This window comes from Urocitellus parryii, chromosome 3, assembly GCF_045843805.1.
Source record: "Urocitellus parryii isolate mUroPar1 chromosome 3, mUroPar1.hap1, whole genome shotgun sequence".
Taxonomy (NCBI): Eukaryota; Metazoa; Chordata; class Mammalia; order Rodentia; family Sciuridae; genus Urocitellus; species Urocitellus parryii.
This window is the reverse complement of record NC_135533.1, coordinates 217410298-217431898: the sequence shown is the minus strand read 5'-3', so window position 1 is coordinate 217431898 and position 21601 is coordinate 217410298. Positions and strand designations below refer to the sequence as shown.

At 62.0% G+C, this 21601-nt stretch overlaps 1 protein-coding gene and 2 non-coding genes across 3 annotated transcripts in view; 1 reads left to right on the top strand and 2 right to left on the bottom strand.

Annotated features, from left to right (window-relative positions):
- Dpp9 (dipeptidyl peptidase 9) overlaps positions 1 to 15048 on the bottom strand; it is a 31177-nt gene extending 16129 nt beyond the window's left edge. Inside the window, exons 1-8 of the mRNA XM_077796624.1 lie at positions 14962 to 15048; positions 11089 to 11342; positions 5096 to 5208; positions 3945 to 4118; positions 3706 to 3874; positions 3130 to 3243; positions 2624 to 2756; positions 1021 to 1078 (exon numbers count right to left, since the gene is read on the bottom strand). Of these exons, the coding sequence (XP_077652750.1) occupies positions 1021 to 1078; positions 2624 to 2756; positions 3130 to 3243; positions 3706 to 3874; positions 3945 to 4118; positions 5096 to 5208; positions 11089 to 11342; positions 14962 to 15017 (1071 nt within the window). The 5' untranslated portion in view covers positions 15018 to 15048. The remainder of the gene's footprint in view (positions 1 to 1020; positions 1079 to 2623; positions 2757 to 3129; positions 3244 to 3705; positions 3875 to 3944; positions 4119 to 5095; positions 5209 to 11088; positions 11343 to 14961) is intronic.
- A 3468-nt stretch (positions 15049 to 18516) lies between these two features.
- On the top strand, positions 18517 to 18588 carry Trnag-ucc (transfer RNA glycine (anticodon UCC)). Its single transcript has one exon. It is a non-coding gene; the product is annotated as a tRNA-Gly (tRNA).
- Positions 18589 to 18822: 234 nt separating this feature from the next.
- On the bottom strand, positions 18823 to 18895 carry Trnav-cac (transfer RNA valine (anticodon CAC)). Its single transcript has one exon. It is a non-coding gene; the product is annotated as a tRNA-Val (tRNA).
- Between the last annotated feature and the right edge of the window lie 2706 nt (positions 18896 to 21601).

Sequence of the window (21601 nt, the reverse complement as noted above, 5' to 3'; positions counted from 1 at the left end):
TCAGAGGGGAGGAGGCTGGTGGCCCAGAGCCCTAACCCATGGGGCAGGGCCATGCCTGCTGACCGCCTGGCTCAACTGGCGCACCCCGTGCAGGCCTCAGGACTGTGTGTCATGGAGAGCAAGTGACCACTGAGAACCATCAAGTGAACGGACTCCTGTGGACCCCACTGAGGTCACTCATGGCAGACTTGCCTAAAATCCCTGGCACGTCTGGGCAAGAGCGTGAGCAAGGCTTGCTGAGGGCCTGATCCTGCCGAGAACCAGCCCCGAGTTGGGGAAAGACCTCATTTCTGCAAAAGCACACGAGTGTCCCCAGCTTGTCTGAGCTCTCTGGATGCCTGGCATGTCCTCTGGACTCCTGGAGTGCCCTCCTCCGGCCCCTGCTTTGTCCCATGTGAGGTGTTGAGTTTCCAGGAGCCCCGTGTCTGGGTGCCCGCAGCCCACGACTCGCAGAAGACCCCAGGGCAGGGTGGGGCTGGGTGGGAGGGCGCTGGGCTCTGGGCTGAGGGGCCTTGCGCCTGGCCCTGGCATGGTCCTGAGGCCCCACATGATGACCTGCGGGTGACAGGACCCTCACACCCGATGCTGATGCTATTTCGGAAGGTCCTAGGACACTGCACATCCCACGAAGCCCCTGGGTCCACAGAATGACCCGTGGGGTTCTGCCCAAGGGCTGGGGTGGGGACCCGCCTGCCTGCCTCGCCCCAGGGGAGCTCCCTTTCTGAGTGCTCAGGGCGGGGTGTGGACCTGCAGGTCAGCTGTGGAACCACATCTGCTCCTGCCGCGGGACCCTCACCCGCTCGCTCACGGCACTGGCACAGCAGCGAACGCACAGCCGCCCTGGAGCAGGGCAGGCGGCTCTGCAATCCCAAGCTCCGAGAGAAGGTGGCCTCGGCCGGCCGGAGCGGCAACTCGGGGCCTGGAAGCCCAGGGGAGGCGGCGAGCAGACCCTGGTCCCACCCTGTCCTCCAGCCCCTTAGCGCTTCCTCCTGAGGCCACCCAAGGCAGCACCAGCCTCACCTTGCCCTGACTGTCTGTCTGGAACTCGGCCAGCTTCAGGGCGATCTTGGGATTCTTGCTGCCTGTGAGAAGGAGAGTGAGCCGAGCACACACGGGTGTCCCCAGTGTGTGCCAGGGTTGCTGCACAGGCCGAGGAGGCAGGGCCACACCCACAGGGAGGTGGACAGCTGGCACAGTGGGGGCCAGGGGTGGGGAGAAGCCAGGGTCCAAAGGTCTGCCGGCAAGATGTCCATTTCTGGCACCGGCACAAAGTCCCTTAGGCGGACCTTCTGACTTAGTGCCTGGCGCATTCTCTTGACATCTGACTATTGCTTAAGAGCAGAGACCAGGCTGGCACAGTGGCCACGCCTGTCATCCCAGCAACTCAAGAGGCTGAGGCAGGAGGATGTCAAGTTCAAGGCCAGCCTGGGCAACTTAGCAAGACCCCATCTCAAAATAAAAAAGGCATTGGGCAGCTCAGTGGTACCGAGCACAAACAGAGGCTCAGGCCAGCCCGTGTCGGGGGTGCGGGGGCATCCACCAAGCTGATGCACCCTGCCCTGGGAAAGCGTCACAGTGGGCCTAAGAGGATAGGACGTGGCACCATGACACCCTGACAACGCCACAGGGGACGGGTCTTCTCCAGTCAGCCAGGCGAGCCCTCAGGAGGCAGGCGGCCACCACTGGGACAGCCAGGCCCTTCCAGAGGGCCGCAGCTCAGGGCCCAGGAGGAGGGCCAGGCCATAGCAGAGGGCAACGCTTCCCTTTCCCAGACAGATGGCAAATTTGGTCTCTGGCACTTGTCACTCTAGAACCAGGACAGGGTGACGTCTCGGAGCCTTCGCTTCCCCATCTGTCAGGTGAGAAGGAGACCAACGGTCCCAGGTAGGACTGGAGCAAGTGGCGCAGAGGCTCCGTGCGCACAGCTGTGGGCAGTGGTGCCCTCAGAGCTTTCCAGGGTGGCCGCCAGCTGGCTCTGGGCCACACCCCAGCGGGTGCCTGGTTTTGCTCTAGAGTGACCTGGCTCAACAAGAACATCGGCACCACCAAGGGGTCAAAAAGGGAAGGGACCAGGGCAGAGGCAGACGCAGCCCGAGGGGCCAGGGCCGTGGGAGGGGACCCCACAGCCCTGTTGGCAGAGGACCAAAACCCGCCGCGACTCCTGGATTTAACGGCTAAATGTCCTTTCTGAAGGCGAAAGAGGACTAAAGGACAGACGGCACTCGAGGTATGTAGGGCCACAGGCATTCCATGGACAGGAAGGTGACGTGCAATTCAGATTTGAACCGTCTATAAAAAAGATGGCTGTAGACACGGATCTTGTTTTTACGCAGCGGGGTCTGTTATGCTGCCCAGGCTGGCCTTGAACTCCTGGGGTCCAGCCATCCTCCTGGCTAGGCCTCCTGAGTGGGTGGCCAACAGGGCAGCACTGCGCTGGCCTCCCGTGGCTGCTGCGGAGCCCTGACTGTGGGGCAGCCTGAGGATGAGCAGCTTGGCCTCCACCCTCGACCCCACCCAGGGGCAGCCTCCTGACCCAGAGCCCTGTGCCGAGCCTGGGGAGGCCGGCGGGGGTGGACAGGGACCTCCCATGCACGGTGGTTCCCAGAGGCCCGGGGGGCGGCACTCGCCTGTCCTGGGGTAGCGGTAGGAGTCCGTCTTCCGCTCCTCCAGCGCAGGGGAGGGGACGTGGATGACTTCCACCTCCGACTCGTCCACTTCCTCATACAGTATGCGCAGCGTCTTGAGGCCTTCTGACCCTGAGGGCACAGCAGGCTGCCAAGGGTGCCGGACGTCCCTGCTGCCACCCATCCCTGCTGCATGCGGGCTCTGTGGTGCCACGGGGCTTCACCAGGGCCCTCCAGACACACCCTAGTCCAGCTCCTCTCTGGGCCTGACTTTCCCGATGGTAACACAAACAGAGCCGTTCCCAGCACAAAATGGCCCAGAGTGGGGTGTGAAGGCCCGACTGCACCCCAAAAATCCCTGCAGTGAATCCCAGCACCTCAGAACTCACAGGTGTGCGGAGACCAGGCCTTTAAAGAAGGGACGAGGGTAAAGGAGATCAAGGGCAGCCCTGGCCCAGGACTGCTGGGAGGCCCTGCTGAGGCGGAGCACGGGCAGGGCACCCACCTTCCCAGGTGGCCGTGGGACACCACCAGCAGCCTGTGAAGCGGTCGAACTCCTCCTGGATGACGAAGGTGGCAACGCCAGCAGATTTGGGGTCGTCCAGGACATTGGACAAACCTGGGGGAGAGACCACAGATGGGACCACTCAGGTGCATGTAGCCTCACACACCACGCTTTCCACGTGGACGCAGGGGAACTCCTGGGCACTGCAGGGTGCTGAGATCCCTGGCAGCACCCACTCCACACCAGAAGCACCTCCTCCAGGGGCCACGCCTGTGGGTTCAGCAGAAGGGCCTGGGGGTGGGGACACAGGCACCTGCGTGGCAGGTCACGGTGCAGACCCTTAGGACAGCGAGGGTGAGCCCCGCGTGCGTGGGGGCTGCAGCAGCAGTGCCCGCTGGGCTGTGGGCCGGAGCCACGGAGGGCTCCCTCCTGCAGACGGAAGCTGCAGGCACAGAGCCGGGGGGCAAGGCGGTGCCTGGGGTGTGCGACAGGGAGAGGCGAGGCCCGGGTGAGCCGGTGGCAGGGCTGTCTGGAAGCTGGCAGGCTGCTGTCCCAGGAGGGCCGACAGGTCCTCACCCCTGTGGCAGAAGGTCAGTCGCCGCTCCTCGCCCGTCTCGATGTTGGCCACCCACAGGTCGCTGTTGTTGATGAAGGAGAAGAAGGCGGGGTCTGCGGGGCAGATCTTGGGGTCCATCCGGGGCCCCGAGCACTGGGTCTTGATCTCCAGGGGCTTCATGGGGGACACCTGAGGACAGAGAGGCCGGTTGAGGGAGGGGCCCCAGCGGCCCTGCCTTCCTGGCCAGGCCAGGGCTCACCATGAAGCCGTTCTTGCCGCCGTCCCTGCAGTGGAAGAGGCTGTTGCTGGCCTGGAAGAGGAAGAGGCCGCTCTCGCTGTGGAAGTCGTAGGAGGTGATGCCGAAGACGCCCAGGCGCTTCCGCTCCCGCAGCAGCTCCTCCTCCCGCGAGTACACCCCGTGGTGGGGCGTGGCCTGGGGGACAGACAGAAACCTGGTGGCCTGGGTCCCCCTGCAAGGCCACGCCTGCGAGGGTTCTGCATGCTGGGCCTAGCAGGTGGGCAGAGCCTGGACCTGTGCCCAGAGGGGCAAGGCAGCCTGGCCTGGTGCACAGCGACTGCGCGGCAGTGGCAGAGGGCTCTCCTTAACCCCCCTGCCACGGAGTCTCTCCAGGCAATTCTGTCCCAGCCACTGGGCACTCTTCTCAGGTGCCCACTGCCACTCCTGCAGCCCCTCCCCCCAAGAGCATTCCATCAAAACCCCCGAATCCTAAATATCCACACCCGAACCCTAAATATCCACACTGTCTGCAAGAGTTGGGGGAGCAGGGATTCAAGCCTGGCCACTGAGCGCCTGGCCCAGGCCCGGCAGGGGAGCCCTTTCGCACAGCACACAGCATGGTGACACCTGCAGACCAGGGCCCTGTGGTGGCCGAAGCGAAGGCATGAATTTTTTTAAAGCAGACTGGGCCAAGGGGTGGCTCAGGGGTACAGTGCAAGCCAGGTGTGCACAGAAGCCCTGTGCTTCATCCCCAGTCCCTCAAAACTCAGTAAAATAAAGGACAAGCAGAAGAACCATCGGCACTGTGCAGAACACAAAGTGGTTCAGCTGGGCACTGGGGACAAAGAGGGGACAAGCCACATGGAGGGGGGCTCTGGGATGCATGGAGCTGCAGCATGCTCTGCTCGGCCTCGTGTGAAGCAACGTGGACACAGGAGGCCCTCCCCACCTGAGCTGCACCCACTCGCAAGCCGGGCTCCATGGAGGGCCACCACCGCCCTCAGGACCAGCCCCGGGCCCCACATCTGGGAAGGCTGCATCTGACAGCTTCCACCAGGGAGGCCTGCAGCTAGGACAGAGCCTGCTCTGGGCAGCCTGGGCCCCCCTCTGTGGCACACGGCCGGGCGGCCTCATGCTGGGAAGACAGGGCTCTGCGGCAGGACGCAGCCCACCTGGAAGTGGTCCAGCATCTGCTTCCAGGACAGCAGCAGCAGGGCCTCCTTGCGCACCTTCTTGGGGATCTCCGAGTAGAGGAGGGAGTTCTCCCGGCTGCCGTAGGGCATCCCTGCAGGCACAGCACAACGGCCTGCGTGAGCACCCAGCAGGGGGCAGGGCCTCCAGAGGGCTCCGGGTCCCTGCAGCTGGGTCCCACGGAGCACCCCTCCCCACAGAGCCTGGGTGTGATCGCTTCAGCGACAGGGTCTTCCTCCTCTGAGGCATCTGAACTGAATATGGTGGCCACGATTACTGGAGAAATAGCCCATGGAAGAATAGGAAGGGCGCTGGGGACGCCAGGCCTGGCTCCTGACGGCCCCTCTGAGGGGGAGGCTGGGGAGGAACCCACCCGGGGTGACAGCCAGGGAAAGCCTTTCTCACCACTCGGACAGCAGCCTCCTCAGGGGTGGGCTCTGCACACTGCGGCTCCACCCCTCCCTGCCAAGAGCAAGTGACAGCCACAAATGTCCCCAGATGTGCCCAGTGTTCCTTGAGGAATAGAATCTCCCCTGAGGAGAAGCACTGGTTCAATCTAACGCTCCTGTAGGTGACCAGGGACATGGCGGCCGAGGGAGGCTTCTGTGCAGGTGCATGAAGTACAGCCCACAGAGCCAGCCACACGATGCCTGTGCCACCTGAAGTCACCTGCAGTCCATCGGTTTTTCAAGTGCTGTGTCTCTGAGGCTGGGATGGGTCTTACTGTGGAAGGCACTAAGGACTTCTTTGAAGCAGATAAAATGAGGTCTTTCCTCAGCATCTTTGGGAGATTGGGCTCAGGACCCCCCAGGATTCCAAAATGCAGATGCTCCAGTCCCGCAGGTCAACAGCCCAGCACTCACAGCACCTGCACACACCCTCGCGGACTTTTAGTCATTTCTGGGTGACTCAGATTACCTAATAAACGCTGTGTACGCAGTTGTCACGTTGTATTGTTTAGAAAACAATAACAAGAAAAAAAATTGTGTGTGGACTGGGGATGGAGCCCAAGAATGCTCTCCCACTGGGCCACACCCCAGTCCTTTTTATTCGTTTTTGAGACAGGGTCTGACTGAGTGGCAGCTGGATAACAGACATGGCTAGACCTGGAGCTGAGGAACCTGCAGACACAGGAGGAGGGTGCACCTGCTGCCTGGCCCTGTGGGATCGAGGACACCTCTGCCACAAGGCTGGGCACCAAGTTGGGCTTCTCCTTGTGTACACCTTCCAACAGCACAGGGTGTCCGGCGGTGGCCTGTGAACCTGCCCTAGCTAACGACGAATCACAGGACACCAGAGCCCCTTTCTCCTCCTCTGAGTATCTGTTTTATCTCCTGTGTCCTGGGGACAGAGCCGGCAGGCTCCACCCTGGGCAGTACTCCGCCACGGAACCCAGCTCTGGCCCTGCATGTTCTTCAAGTCTCTGGGCAGAAAGACCCAGGCTGCTGCTACCCTCCTTCTCAGGACCTCCTCCTTCCCACGGGGTTCTGAGGGGACAGCAGGCCGCCCGCCAGGCCCTCGGGGCTCAACGCCGAGGAGGGCATTCATCCTGGCAGGCTGCGCCCCGGGCACACCTATGAAGGACAGCTAGGGGCAGACGAGCAGCCCAAAGAAAAATAAGGAGACCGCTCCAGGGCTTCCTTTTAAAGAGACCTGTGAAAAACGCAGAGGTAACTTTAGACGTGTGCGCGTGGAAACGACTGTGTGGAAGAAGGTGGAGGGCCTGAGTCCTGGGAGAGCGACTTGCTCTCTAAAGCCTGAGTTTTATCTTTTGAACTATTTTAAGTGACAGGGTCTTACTTTGCTGCCCCAAACCCCTGGGTGATCCAACCAGAACAGCTGGGACCACAGGTGTGCGCCATGCGCCATCACGCCTGGCCGAGGCCCTGAGTCTGCGGGGACTCCCTGCTTTCCAGGAGCACCAGGCGAGTGGGGACCAGAACATGCGGAGTGTGACTGCACTGACACGAATGTCCAGAGCAGGGGACTCCAGACACAGGAGGCTGAGGAGGGCTGGGGAGCACGGGCGTGAGTGCTGCCTGCACACAGGCTTCCTCTGAGACGACGGAACACTCTGAACTAGGCAGGGGTGACGTGTGTGCGATGCTGCAAACACACTGCCGAGAGCCACCAAGTCTCACGACTTGAAAGGCACAAGGCTGTGGACGGCGAGGCCCAGCTCAGATCCCAAAAAGAAGCAACACAGGGGCAAGCCCGGCACGGCGGCCACACCTGCCTTCCAGCAGCTCGGGAGGCTGAGGCAGGAGGATCACGAGTTCAAAGCCAGCCTCAGCAACTTAGTGAGGCCCTGTCTCAAAATTAGAGTTAAAAGGAGGGGCTGGGGCTGGGGCTGGGGCTGAGTGGCAGAGCGCTTGCCTCGCACACGCGAAGCACTCACTGGGTTCCATCTTCTGCACCACATACAGATAAATAAAATAAAGATATTGTGTCCATCTACAACTAAAGAAATATTAAAAAAAAAAAAGTTAAAAGGAAAAAGGGGCTTGGGATGTGACTCAATGGTTAAGCACCCCTGGGTTCAATCTCCCCGATACCAATAAATGAATAAATGAGTAAATGTACAGATGAAGCTCAGGGACCAATCATCCCCGGGTCCCCCCCAGTAACGGAGAGACACACACTCATGTGCGAGCACACACACATACACGTAAGAGCGCACGCGGGGCAACAGGAAGGGCTGGGGGCGGTTTTCTAGAGAGCAGCCTGGGGACAGTCACCCACAGGGACCCTCAAGGAGAGCCTTCCAGTAGGAAGTCAAAGGTAAGGCCTCGCCAAGGACAAGGCGCACCTCCCAGCACAGTGACGCCTGGCATCAAGGCAAAAGGTGGAGAGGGCTAAAGACAGCCGCTGACCCGTGGCCACTGTGCCTCCCCTTTTGCCAGTCCTGCCCCTCCATACACCACTGCCCACCCATCACCCACTGCCCTTACAGGCATGGCAGGTGACACAGGACAGTGCAAACACTGCATGCAGTCACCGAGTGGCTGGGCCTCACGGGCTGGCCTGGCAGGGCAGGCACATGGCAGGACAGCCTCCCCAGTCACAGGACCCCAGTCCTGGCTTTCTTTCCACAGGAGCCCGAGACCTGCCCAGGGCCCTGAGCCCTCCTCTTCCTAATAGAAGATGCTGTGGGACGGGGTGAGGGACTGGCCGCAGAGGACAGCTGGAGGCCAGGCCCCAGGCCTCTCTGCCCATCTCCCTGCAGTAGGAGTGGGAAGGCGCCTGTCACTGGGCCACCCAGTTGGCACTAGGCTCCACCAGTCAGAATAGAGGGGCGCTCCCGGAGGGCCCCAGTGACTAGCTCTATGTGCCTCGGGGGGCAAACCTGGGCCTAAGGCAGGTCATGACGCAGGGCAGCAACTGGGCCTGGCACCAAGACATGCCATCGTCGTGGGGGCCACGGGCAGCCCTGGGAGCTTGGTGGGGAGTGACGTGATCGGCTGGAGGGTGACCACCACCCCAACAGAGGCAGTGTATTCTGGGGTCTCTGCTAAGAGCATACCCTTGTCTGGAGCTGCCCCCCGACTGGCTGGGCTCTCAGCAGCCCCAGGCTACGGGTCCCGCCCACCTGGACACAGGCTGCAGGTGACTGGACAGTGGACCTAGTCCTTCCTCCAGTCCTGGGGTACACTGGTGCCTTGGAGCTGTGGGGATGCACGGCAGGAGACCTGGGTGGCAGGGCCTGGACAGAGGTAGGCACAGGGTGCCATACCTGGGTTCCCAAAGTCTCCTGGTCCACTTCCTGAGGCAGCTGGGCCTTGAGCCCTGGGCACCATGAGACATCCCATCTCCCCAGGAGATGCCCTCTGCAGTTTGGACCAGTTCAGAGGGTTTCTGTCCCTTCTCGCAGCTCTAGAGGCTGAACAGTGGCCCCCAAACCCAGATGTACCTGTCCTGGGGCCTAGACATGAATGCCTTCCCCTGTGGTGAAATGGGTTTTGCCACCACGGACAGACGGAGGCTTGGGGCTGGGGATCATCCTGGGGGGCCTGCTGTCAGCACATGTCCTCATTTGGGGGTTTGATGGGTTTTGGTACCAGGAATAGAACGCAGGGGCACTTAACCACCGAGCCACATCCCAGCCCTCTTTGTTTTACTTAGAGGCAGGGTCTCGCTGGGTCACTCAGGGTCTACGTTGCTGAGCCTGGCTTTGAACTCGAGATCCTCCTGCCTCAGCCTCCTGAGCCCAGCGATCAGGTGTCCTTTAAGAGGGAGGCAGCAGGGAATCCCAGCAGGACAGAAGAGAAGACGTCACTGTGACCGTGAAGGCCGAGAACAGCGAGATGCGGCTACAAGCCAGGGACACTGGCAGCCACTGAAGCTGGAAGAGGCATGAACACATGTCCCCTGAGCCTCTGGAGGGAGCACGGTCCCCACCTGTTTCAGCCTGTGCAACCCCGCGCAGACGTGGCCTCCCACCTGGTGAGGTGACTTTTCACTCTCTCACTGAGTTGTGGGAGGCCACCACCTCAGGGCAGCCGCAGGAACCTCGCTGAGCGCCCTGAGCAGGGGGCAAGAGCACAAGCACAAGCCCAGGCCAAGGACTGTATGGGCACGCGGGTGGGTGCCGCGGGGCAAACGGCGAACCAGGGGAGGTCGCGGCCCGCCAGCTCCCTGATCTGGGCGCCCTCCGCAGCTCCCTCTTGGGTGAGTGACACTTGTAGGTTTCCCGTTCTAACTTCCAGACTAGCACTGGCAAACGCTTCTCTGCAAAGGGCCAGGGAGTGAGCTCTCAGTTTTAGGGCTGCGAGATCTCCCATTCACGGTGCTGATGCAGCTCAAAGCCCTGGGGCCCTCAGGCGAAGGTCTGCAGAGGCCCGCTCCTGGCCACGCCCCTCTTGGCTCTGTTCCCACCACAGGCCCGTCTGAGGGACTGCACCAGTGTCCATCAGGGTCTCTGTCACGAGCATATGCTCAGCATCGGGCAGAGGACGGCAGTGACTCGCTCCTTCTTTGGTTCCAATACCGGCTGAGGCCCAGGCGCGAGTGGGCGTGGTCTCAGGGATCCCGGGTCAAGAGCGTGGGCCTAGAGAATGACCCCGCTCCTGCTGAAGCCGGGACAGTGGCTCTCAACTGGAGGCGGTTTTGCTCGGCATCTTGCAGTGCCCAGGGCATTGCCCACACAGAGCAATCTGACCTGGTGTCCACAGGGCAGACTGAGAGCCCTGCCATCCGTCAGCAGCCATGTGCCACCAGGCCTGGCTGATTCCTTCAAGGGCCTCCTCCTTATATGCCCTTCAGGCAAAGGAGGGTGACATCCATTCATTCTACACGTATTCCTGGTCCCCTACAGGAGGCGGCTCTGGCCTGCCTGCAGGGGCCCACGAGGCTGGTCAGTGCTGAGGGTCTGGTGGACAGACAGCCTGACGGAGAAAGTGTGCTCACAGGCACATGCCCAGAGAGGACGCCACCAAGCGTGAGCACCCACCTCTAGGAATCTGAGGCGGGTGGCAAACATGCAGCAAGCCACCCATGAACTACTGGCGGTGACACAAGCCACCTGCCTCTCCGTGAGCCCGAGGATCCTTCACAACACGTCCCTACACAGTGAGCTCCCACTGAAGTCCGCCACCTCCCCCAGGGGATCTCTGTGCACTGTCCCGTTTCTTGTGCCCCACCAGCCTGGGCCAGGGGCCTGGGAAGAGGCCCAGCTGACCATGTGGAAACAATTTCCAGGCTCCGAGCCACCAGTGTCTGGCAGTGCAGATGGGCAGGCCAGCGCTCGGCCCCACGGCTGGCCAGCCCTCGTGGGGGCGCGTCCTCCTCCCTTAGCCCCTGCCCCAAGCTCTCCTAATGACAGGGTGCCATCTGTGGGTGCCACGGCGTGTGGCACTATGTCCCCACAGCAGGCCCACCACAGGCACTTTGCAAACACAGGTCCTCTGAGCAGGCGCGGTGACAACTGCCCCGAGACCTGCCCGTTCAGGGCAGCCCGGCGTCCGGGCAGGCTTACCCAGGTAGTAGAGGCGGTGGGAGTGGGGGCCCGACTCATCTGCCTTCTGCACAAACTGGAAGTCGTGCGGGGCCTTGTTGACAATGAGGCCCGAGTACTTGCGGCTGCCGTGGATGATGCTGCGGAGCCCGTCCCACGAGTGCTTCTGCACCTGGAAGCGGGCTGCAGGGTCGTCCATGTCGCCCGCGTCGGCCCGCTCCATCACCGGGGCCCCGCAGGACATCCTCTCAGCTCCCTCGGAATGCAGTGACAAGCTGTGAGGAAAGAGGGACCGGTGGACGGGCTGAGGAGGGAGGGCTGTCTGGCTTTCAAACTGTCCCCTTGGCAGCAGGTCCCACCCCTGTGCGACCTCCCTGTCCCCCTAAATGGGTCTCAAAGTGTTCTCCTCCTCTCCACCCACTGCTCTGGGATCCGAGGCAGTCACCCTGGCTGAAAGGCTGGAGCCACCTCTGCCTGGGACCCTACAGCCGCAGCAAGCGGGTCCTCCAACCCTCCGGCTCCCGGCTCCCGGCTCCCGGCTCCCGGCTCCCAGGGGGAAGGCAGTCCCAGACTGGGCAGAGCTGGGGCCCACCCCCAGCCCCAAGAAGCATACACAATGCACCCCTGTACCCCGCATGCATCTTCACCACGCCATCAAGGCTACCGTGGGAGCCCCACCGGCTCTCACAGCCCACCCCCTTCTCAGCCCCCGGCCCCCCACCAGGCCTGCGCCTCTGTCCCTCTGCCTGGAGCACTGCTTCCTCTTCGCCTGACCAACTTCTAAACACATCTCCTCGCTTAGAGACTTGGCAGGTCCCAGAAACCTCTGCAGCCATCGTCCATCCCATCTCTGGGACTTTCTCAGGCCACCTAGCTGTCCCCGCCCTCAAGCACTTGTCACTGTAGTTACTTGCTGCATGCCTGTCCCCCCACATTGGCTGTGTCCCAGGCCCTCATGGGGGACCTGGCGCCCCCGGCGTGCAAAGGCTGCAAGGAGGCGGTCTCGGTCAGGGAATGCAGGCCTGTGGGTGCGGGGCAGTGCTTGCCTGTCACCTGCAAGCTTGCTGCACTGCAGGGGACACCCAGACCTCCCTTAGAGTGACAGGGAACTCGGCCAGTCGTCACTCAGGCGAGAGTGAACAAGCACCTCCTCCCACAGGGCACCCCACTGTCCCCCACCAGGTCTGGAGGGCCCCCGGCCCTCCCCCTCATGCCGGCTCAGCACATGCTGCTGGACTGGGCTGGACCAGAGAGGCAAATATTTGTTTTAAGGTAATCCAAACACCCAGTCGCGCTGACCCAGTTCTAAAGGCCCCAGCGTGGCCTGGCGAGGACAGTGGAGGCGGCCTGGCTTCCCTCGGCAGCACCCCAGCGCCGGTCCCTGCACACCCCACCCGCAGGGGTCGGCAGCAGTGGCTCCTGCAGCAGGAACAGAAACTGCAGCTGCTGCTCACAGGAGGGAAGGCCGGGCACAAGGGTGGCCCTGACCTGGTCCAGCCCGATTCCCAAAGACTGTCCCTGGCCAAGAAGAGACCCTGCAGAGCCACCAGCACAGGAGACAGACACGCAGGTGTCCCTGAGCACCTCTGAAGAGCCAGGCCCTGTGAAGGTCCCCTCGCTCAGGTCTGCGACAGCGGATGTGCGGAGGGGAGCCAGAGGCTGGAGGGGCAAAGGCTCACTGCCAGTCGGAGCTGAGGACGTGAGACAAAGGCGTCCACCAAGCAGGCATCGAGCAGGCATCGCAGGGAGAGTCCTGGAGCCGGGGCGTCCCGGACCCAGCCCCACAGGGCAGGCGGACACTGCAGGAGGCTCAGGCAGGCAGCTGAGAGGCCACCCAGAGGTGGTGGCTTCCGAGCATCATTTGCTGAGATGGACCCCAGAGGCCCCCCGACCCCCGCCAGCTTGACCCCTGACGAAGGACAGAGAGGACTGCTTCCCTGGCTTAACCCTCTGCTGGCTGAGGTCCAGGCACAGCAGAGCCAGCGGCTGCCCCAGCTCTAGCCAGGAGCGGTGGGTCCAGCAGCTCCTAGGTGCTCTGAAGACTCAGGCAGAGGCCGCTAGCCCGGCCAGGGCCCTTGGGTCAAACAAGCCGAGCCCTGGGCGGATGGGTGCCTTGTTGTGGGTCACACACAGGAGGTTCTGGCCCACAGCAGCACTGCGGTCCACCTCCAGGGCAGCAGGGAGCCGCAGGCAGTGACAGGCAGGGCCCAGGACCCACACGGTCCCACATGCTGCTGGCAATGAGCCCAGAAAACCCAGCCGGGGGAACTGCTTTGACTGGCTTAGCACCCCCTCCCCGCATTGTGCCACCCTCGTTCAAGCCTTGCCCCGGGAGGGGAAAAACATCACGATCTTCAGATCTCCCCAAGGGGACCCCACAGGCTGGGAGCCCAGCGGAAGCACTTCAGAAATCACATGGCTTATTTTCGTAGCAAAGAACCATCAAGCCTTATCTTGCCTCCGATCACCGCAGAGAGCCCAGGAAGCAAAGAAACGATCCAGGAGCTGAGAAATGAAACGAGACATCGGGAGGAACGCCTAGGAATCTTCGAGACTTGACTAGAACCTTCTAGCTGGAGCCCAGCCTGCCACTAGCCCCTCTGCTATCCAGGCCAAGGCAGGGACGGCACCAGCCAGGGACGGCAGAGGTGAGGAAGCGTGTCCTCCGCCACCCCTGCCCTGTGCTCTCCTGTGAGGAGTTTACACAGCTGGGAGAGGGAAGTGTGTTCCAAGCCACTTAGCCCAGGCCACCTACTCTCCTCCCGCCAACCAGCAGGGCGCCTTCTCAACCCGTCTCCAGCGCACAGCTTCAAACATGCAGGGCACCGTCAAGGTGGGACTGGAGTTCTGGGGCCTCTGCCTACACTGGTGCTTCAAGGGTGGGACCGGCTGCTCCTGTGTCCACCAGAGACCCAAGAGGGCCACGAGGAGGGAGGAGGGAAGAAGCAATAAGAAACCGTGGACTCCAAGCACCAGCTGCAGCTCTCGGTGCCCAGAAAGCGAGGAGGCAGAAAGGGAGGCAGAGCTCAGCAGGGCACCCAGGAGGGCAGCCAGGGGGTGGGGTCCCACCACAATGCCCTGGGGACAAGCCACAAAGGGACTGGAGCAACTGGCCCAGGCCATGCTTTGTCCTGCTGAGTGGGGCTGCTGGGGGCAGTACTGCACTCGGTCCCACTCAGGCCTTCAGCTCTCAGCGGGCCTGCAGCCTACGCCCACAGGACATGGAGCCCATGCAGAAGGTCACCTGCCACCAGCCACTGGACCCCCAGTGAATTTATCCTCCAGACACCAGTGCTCCCCTTTCTAGAATTTGCATCTGGGGAAGTCACCGCCCTTTATCCTCCTGCTCCCCAAAAGGACAAATGCTCCACGTACTGGGAGCCAGTGCCTGGAGCAGGAGCTGGGCGAGGAGCCACCGCAGGCCCTACCCTACATCGCACACCGAGCCCCGAGGCGTGGGAGCCCCTGGGCCGTGAGGGCATGGTGAAGTGCACGGTAAGCTGGGGAGCTGGACTCGGGGAGCAGTGAGCTTCTGGGGCAAACCAGGGGCTCTGAGGGGCTGAAAGGCCTGTCCCTGTCACTCAGGAAAGGAGGGGAGCAGAGCCCAGGACTGTCAGGCTCCACCACCCTGCAGCCTGGCCACCAGTTCTCTCCGGTGAGTCTGTCCCCGGCAGAGCTCATCGGTGTGTGGGGACATTTTTGGTCCTGGTGACTGGGCAAGAAGTTGGCATCAAGTGGGTGAAGGCCAGGGAAGCCACTCTGCACCCAAAGCCACCCAGGGCACCCACCTGACCACACCACGCCCTGCTGCTTCAGCAGGTCTGGGGAAACGCCTTGGGCTGCTGAGAATCTGGGGGCCCCCCACGCCCATCCGGAGCCCCGAGGCCACCTTACCTTCTCCAGCCTTCCGAGTTTTCGTTGTCCAGACGCAACTTCTTCACCTTCCGCATTAACTGCTCGCTGACCTCGGGAGGGTGGGGCCTGCATGGCAGAGGACATGTCATGAGCAGCACGGTGGGCAGAGAGCACCTCCCAGGCTTGGGGACACCTGATGCCAGGGGGAATCCCAGGCTGTGGTGGCTTCAGGCCCTGCCCTGAAGGGCAAGAGGAAGCCAGCGCCTCCCCGAGCTGCGTCTTCTTGGCCAGTCACCCCAGGGAGTGAGCTCCCCGCCTCGCCGTGGGATGCCCGCACCAGCCTGGCACTCTGCCAGCCAGCAAGGAGGCCTTGGCATCTGCAGGCCCTTGACCTGGGACCAGAACTGTTATTTTCTTTGTAACTTGGTGGAAAACATCCTTAGTGTTTCCGATGACTCTAAAGATGCTATCTGAGGGGCACTGGCCAGAAGCAGACTTCCTGTCCCAAATCCCTGACTGTGGCCACTCCTGAAGGCCTTCATGGCCCCTCCTTTCCATCCCTGACCATGACCCCCATCACGCTAATCCCCTCACTGTCCTCAAAGCACCAGATGCCCCCACTCCTTGCAGTGGCCAGGCCCTCTGCTGGGACGGCCTCCCGTGGTTGCTGTGACACGTTCATTTCCATCCTTGAGGCCCCAAACAACCACAAATGCCACCCTTTCTGAGACTCGATCCACACTTGCCACCTGGCCACACCGTCACCACATCTGTGCGAGAATGCTGGCCCAACGGGGCTGGGCTGGGGCTCAGGGGCAGAGCGCTCGCCTAGCACATGTGAGGCAGCGCCACATGAAAATAAATAGGTAAGGAAAGGTACTGTGTCCATCTGCAACTAACAAAATATTTTTTTTCACTTATCTATATTTTGGTACAGGGGCTTGAACTCAGGAGCACTTGACCACGGAGCCACCTCCCCAGCCCTATTTTGTATTTTATTCAGAGACAGGGTCTCACTGAGCTGCTCAGTGCCTCGCTGTTGCTGAGGCTGGCTTTGAACTCACGATCCTCCTGCCTCAGCCTCCCAAGCTGCTGGGACGACAGGTGAGCACCATGTGCCGGCTTTGAAATAAAACATTAAAAACAAAACAAAACAAAAAAGATGCTGTCTCGAGGAGCAATTACGTGCAACCCTTTCCTTGGTGTGGGGGGGTCCTCAAGTGGGGGGTGAGTCTGCTCCCGGGGGAGACACCAGGCCATGTCTGTGGACACGTGTGGCTGTCAGGACAGGAAGCTCCTGGCCTGGAGTGGGTGGGGGCCAAGGATGCTACTTAGCACCAAGCAGTGCCCAGGACCTCACCCCAGAGAACAGCCCAGCCCAAATGTCTCAGTGCTAAGAGGCCCCCTCCGGGGAGTGAGCCCTCCCCACTCTCTCTGGAGGGGGGTTCCCAGCTGCAGGCTCACAGCTGTCCAGTTCCTGTCCTATCCCCTAGCTGGAACCACGGCTGACACTCAGAAATACTCTGTCAACACTGAGGTTGAAGGCACAAGTCACTGTCCTGTCTTGAATGCTGTCTAAAGTCAAAGAGACCCCTGGCTCAGTCGCCTACAAGAGCCAGGCCCAAGCTGCCAGGCCCCAACTACCTGGTGCCCAGCACCTAGACACAGGAGGGCGGCAACAGTGGAAGCGCTGTCACCACAAGGAGGCGCTGGCTGCATTCATAGTGGTGAAAAGTGAGGGTGCCCGAGTCAGAGAGAAATGGGTTCAAACCTCAGCTCTGCCACTTCGGGGCTGTGTGACCTTGGGGAAGCCACCTAATCTGGCTGCATCTCAATTTCCCCAGCTATAAAATGGGTCTACACAGTCCCTACATCTGGGGCTCCTGGGAAGACTAAGGGGATCACACACACAGCACCAAGAGAAGGACGGGCCAGTGCTGTCAACTAATTAAGTTACTTAAAACCACACCGAAGGGAAGACTCGACTAGAGTCCATTTCAGACCAGAATTTTCTCCAATCAACAGCAAGTGCCGGCACTGAATGGGATGTGGTCCAGCTGGACTGGCACTGCCCCCCTCTCCCTGAGGTCCCCCAGAGCACTCTCACCAGGGGCATCAGAGGGACAATGGATAAAAGAAAACCCTCCAGCAGATGCACAAAAAGCTACAGCCATCAGCCAATGGTCCCTGAGGGCAGTGACCCCAGGGCCACAGAAAGTCACTTCCTGTCTCTCTCTCTGTTCCAGAGTCAGTCCACACCCCAGCCTGCCTGGCTGCCCAACCCCAGCACAACTGACCTTCTAAAGGGTCCAAGGAACCTCCATTCCAGGTGCTGGCATGGGACACAGACCTTGACAGAACAGATGTGCCATTAACACACAGGCTGAGGAAGAGGCCAGCTGTGTGCTAGCTTGCTGTCCTGCCACTGGTGTCCCACAGGGGAGGTGGCTGGGGGCCTAATCCTCTCTGCCTGGCTCGATTCCAGCTGTGCTCACAGCCCCGCAGCACGGTCCTCCCACCCTGCCCAGTCCCCTAAGACCTGCCAGGGGCCACAGGGGTTGGTGACTACAGTCCACGTATCCTGGGCGTTAGTCCCAGCTCCTCGAAAGCAGGTTCATTCTTGCCGCTGAGGCAAGCGACTTGCTCCAGGGCCCTGCAGGCCTTAGGGGTGGGGGGGGAAGGCATGGGTCACTTCCATGGCTTAGCTGCGATATTGATGGGGACGTGTCAGGACTGGCCTAAGGCTGCGTGGGGCGAGAGGGCGGCTGGACAGGCCCAGGCCCCCCGAGAAGGCGGGCTGGTTAGGGCCAGGTGGTGGCGAGGGGCTGTGGGCAGGACGCGGGTGCGAAGAGGCGGCCGCTGTCTCCCCGGGGCTCTCGAGGGCAGCAGACGGAGGGTCGGGACCTCCGCGGGCTGCGCGGCGGCGGCGCTGTCAAGGTGCGCGGCCGCGAGAGCGAACCTGGGCGCGGCCCCGGCGGGATGGGCAGGGAGGCCGGCGACGGGGTGGCCCTGCGGGCGGGACCGGCCGGAGGAAGGCGCGGGGCCCGGGCGGAGGCGAAGCCGAGGCGGCGACCGCGGGCTCGGAGCGGGCCGACAGCGGGGCCGCGGCGCTGGGAGGCCGGGCGGAGGCGCCGCGGCGGCCGTTCAATGGCGGGGCCGGGGTCGCGGCCGAGGAGGGGCCGGTCAATGGCGGGTTCGGGGTCACGGGAGAGGCGGGACGGGCACGGGCGCTGCTCACCGGGGCGCGGGGCGGCGGCAGGGCTGGGCAGGGCGTCCCGGGGCCAGCGGCGCCTCACGCTCGCGGCTCCATGCCCCTGACTGCGGCCCCGGAAGTGGCGGGCGCGGGGGACAGCGGCGGCGGCGGACACGGGGGACCCGCCGGCTCAGGCCCCTTTGACCCGGAAGTTGAGCTGCCCAAGCGGCGGCCCGCGATTGGACGGCGCTCGGCCGCACCACCGCTCTCGGGCGCCGGGGGGAGCTCGAGTAGGCGGCCCGACCTGCCGGGAGCTGGGGAAAGACGCTCCCGTGCGGGTGGTATGGCCGGGGCCGCCCATGTTGCTTTTCAGGGGTGCCTGGAAACCTGCCGTCGCCGCCGCGTTGGTGGTATAGTGGTTAGCATAGCTGCCTTCCAAGCAGTTGACCCGGGTTCGATTCCCGGCCAACGCAGCAATTAATTTTGCCTTTAAATCTCAATTCTCCAATAGCCTAAGACCCAGGTTTTCTTTTCTGTTTAATAACCTTGGGATCACTTTTTAAATTCCATAAATATCCTTAAGAGTCTAGAAGTAAAAACAAGTGAAGCAGTAAATACTGTCATAGGAATTTTGAAACTTTTGAAAAATATACTCTATAATAAAGTGAAAAGGTCATACAAAACCAGAAAAAAAAAAAAAACACAATTGTTTCCGCCCGGGATCGAACCGGGGACCTTTCGCGTGTGAGGCGAACGTGATAACCGCTACACTACGGAAACCGGCGGGGACGGCCTTCCTTGCACTGTAATAATGTAACTCGAAGGTTGCGCAGCCCGTTACATTGTAACCCCTGTTGTGCACAATGTTTGCTAGCGGTTGACTTCCGCTCCATTGACACAATTCAACACACAAACAAATGACTCACCAGACCGTCCAGAAGCCACACCTCCCTGTCATTGGTTTGTCGTTCATGCAATTTATCCTTAAAAATTCGTTTAAGTTTCGGTGGAGATTCCCTGTCTTGCTTCAGCTCAATCATCTTCTTAAGGCACTCTCTGAAAACAATTGTGTGTGCGTGTGTGTGCGCGTGTGCGCGCGGGGGTGTGTACGTGTGTGCACTGTGTACGTGTGTGCGTGTGAGTGTGTGCACTGTGTACGCGTGTGTGCGTGTGTGCACTGTGTGTGCGTGTGTGCACTGTGTGCGTGTGTGCACTGTGTGCGTGTGTGCACTGTGTGCGTGTGTGCACTGTGTGCGTGTGTGCACTGTGTGCGTGTGTGCACTGTGTATGCGTGTGTGTGTGCACGCGCTGTTAGTGCAGGGAATTTGGAAGGAAAACCCCATCGAGAAGCGGGGCCAGAGGCGACTTACGAGGCTGTCCCTGTGGCTCATCAGCAGCGCTGACTTGTGAAAATGCCGGCCGCTCGCCGCTGTCCTCGGCTTCCCTTGAGGGGGCGAGAGGAGGGTCAGCAATGGCCCGGCCTCGCCTCTCCCACCCGGGCCGGGGCCAGGGCGAGGTGCGGGCCCTGGGGGCCGAAGCCCCCGAGGCCGCGACGATACCTTTAGGGTGCAACATGCTTCCGCGGCAGCTGGACTGCAGGGCGACCTGGAGGACCGGCCACGCCCGCCGAGCGCTGTCCGCGGGGCCCGCGCAGCCGCACCGAGCCGCCCGCCGGCCGCGCCCCCGCGGCGCCCCACCCCGAAGACGCGGCCGGTCGCGGGACCCCGCGCGGGGGCCCTCACGCTCGCGGCCCGACTCCCCCTGGCAGGGGCCAGCACCTCGTGAGCCTCGGACGCTCCTGGGCGGGAGCCGGGAGGCAGGGGGCGGGGGCCTTCGCGGAGCCCGGGCTGGGGACCCCTCGGCGACAGCCCTCTGCGGTCAGATCCCGGGGGGCGGCCGCTGCCAGAGCCACGCCCTTCCCACTGCCATCACCAGGCCGTGCCCCTTCCACATCTTTGACGTTGACCCTCGTATAGTGACCCCTGCGACTCCAGCAGGCACACCGAGATCATCCCAGATGGCCTCCCTCCTGGACCCTCCTTAAGGCCACCCAACGGCCAAGTCCTTTGGACCACGGGAGGAGGGCATGGACCCTGGGGTGAGTGAGTGGACCCCGGGGTGGGGTGAGTGGACCCCGGGGTGGGGTGAGTGGACCCTGGGGTGAAGTGAGCCTTCGTCTACCAACACCCCTTGGCACCCTGTAAGAGTCTTGTTTCTGGCTTCTCTCTCTTTAGAAACCCCTGGGTGTGTCCTGCAGTCCTGGGGGGAGCCAGGGCCTCCTGCGTGCTGGGCCAGTTCTCCGCCTCGGACCCCCAGCCCGTCCTTTTCATTTTGAAACAGGGGTCGGCTAGTTGTGCAGGCCGGCCTCGAATACAGTCCCCTGCGTCAGTCTTCTGAGTCCTTCTTTTTTCCTCGGTGACATCGGTGTCCCCACTTACACATTCTTCCCTAACATCCTTGTTGAGGGCTGCGTATGTTGCATGCATCCGTTTCTTCTTCTCTCGTTGACAAGCATTTACCGATGGCTTCCTGTGTGCCGGGCACCAGGCTGGGTGGAGGGTACACACGGAGTGGGGCCACGCAGCTCCTCCCCCCCCCCCAGCTTGCTGCCCTCCAGGGGCCAAACAGAAGGCACTCAGGGAAAGCATAAGGCTCTAGGGCAGGGGTCCGCACAGCCAGAGAAGGCCACAGCTGAACTGCTCAGAGCGGGGAGGCTGGTGCTGACCGGGAAGGACGGGGCTCCAGGGGAAGCCTCAAGTTCCGTGGCTCCTGGCAGAAGGTGGAGGCAAGAATTCTCCTCTTGATCCGTTAAGACAGCATTGGAAAGTCAGGAAGCTCTCGAGGCCGCTGTGATAGGGTGAGTTTAAGAAGCTACCTGGTGCTTGGGAGGTGAGGCAGGAGGATGGCAAGTTTGAGGCCAGCCTCTGCAACTTAGCAAGACCGGGTCTCAAAATAGAAAGTAAAGGAGTGGGTTCTAGTTTAGCGGTAGGGTGCTTGAGCAGGGGAGGGACCCAGGTTCCATCCCACCCTGCCAGTGAGTGACGGAGAAAGAGGCAGAAGAGGAGGGGAGGAGGAGGAAGCCTCCTGGGAGGTGGGGTGGGAAGGAGGCTGGATGGGGGATCCGCAGAGGCAAGAGCAGGAGGCTGAGGAAGAACAGCTCAGCTCGCACCTGTGGAGCCCCTGCGCGTGCCGCTAGGAAGGTCCAGTGGACGGCCACTCTGGAGACACAGGTCCTTCCTGAGGTGCGGCGCGGAGTCACTGTGCGGCTGTGGCCCAGCCCCGCCCTGGCTCAGCATCTGCCTGAGGAACTGCAGTGCCCTGCGAGGTCCCCAGGGCCCTGCGTGGGGAATGGAGGGACAAAAGTGTTTCTTCCAACAGGACACAGAGAGCCACAGCGCGCCGGCGCACGAGGTGGGGAGGCTCAGACTGGCTGTGTGTCTGTCTGTCTGTCTGTTTGAGGATCCTGCTTTGTTGCCCAGGCCGGCT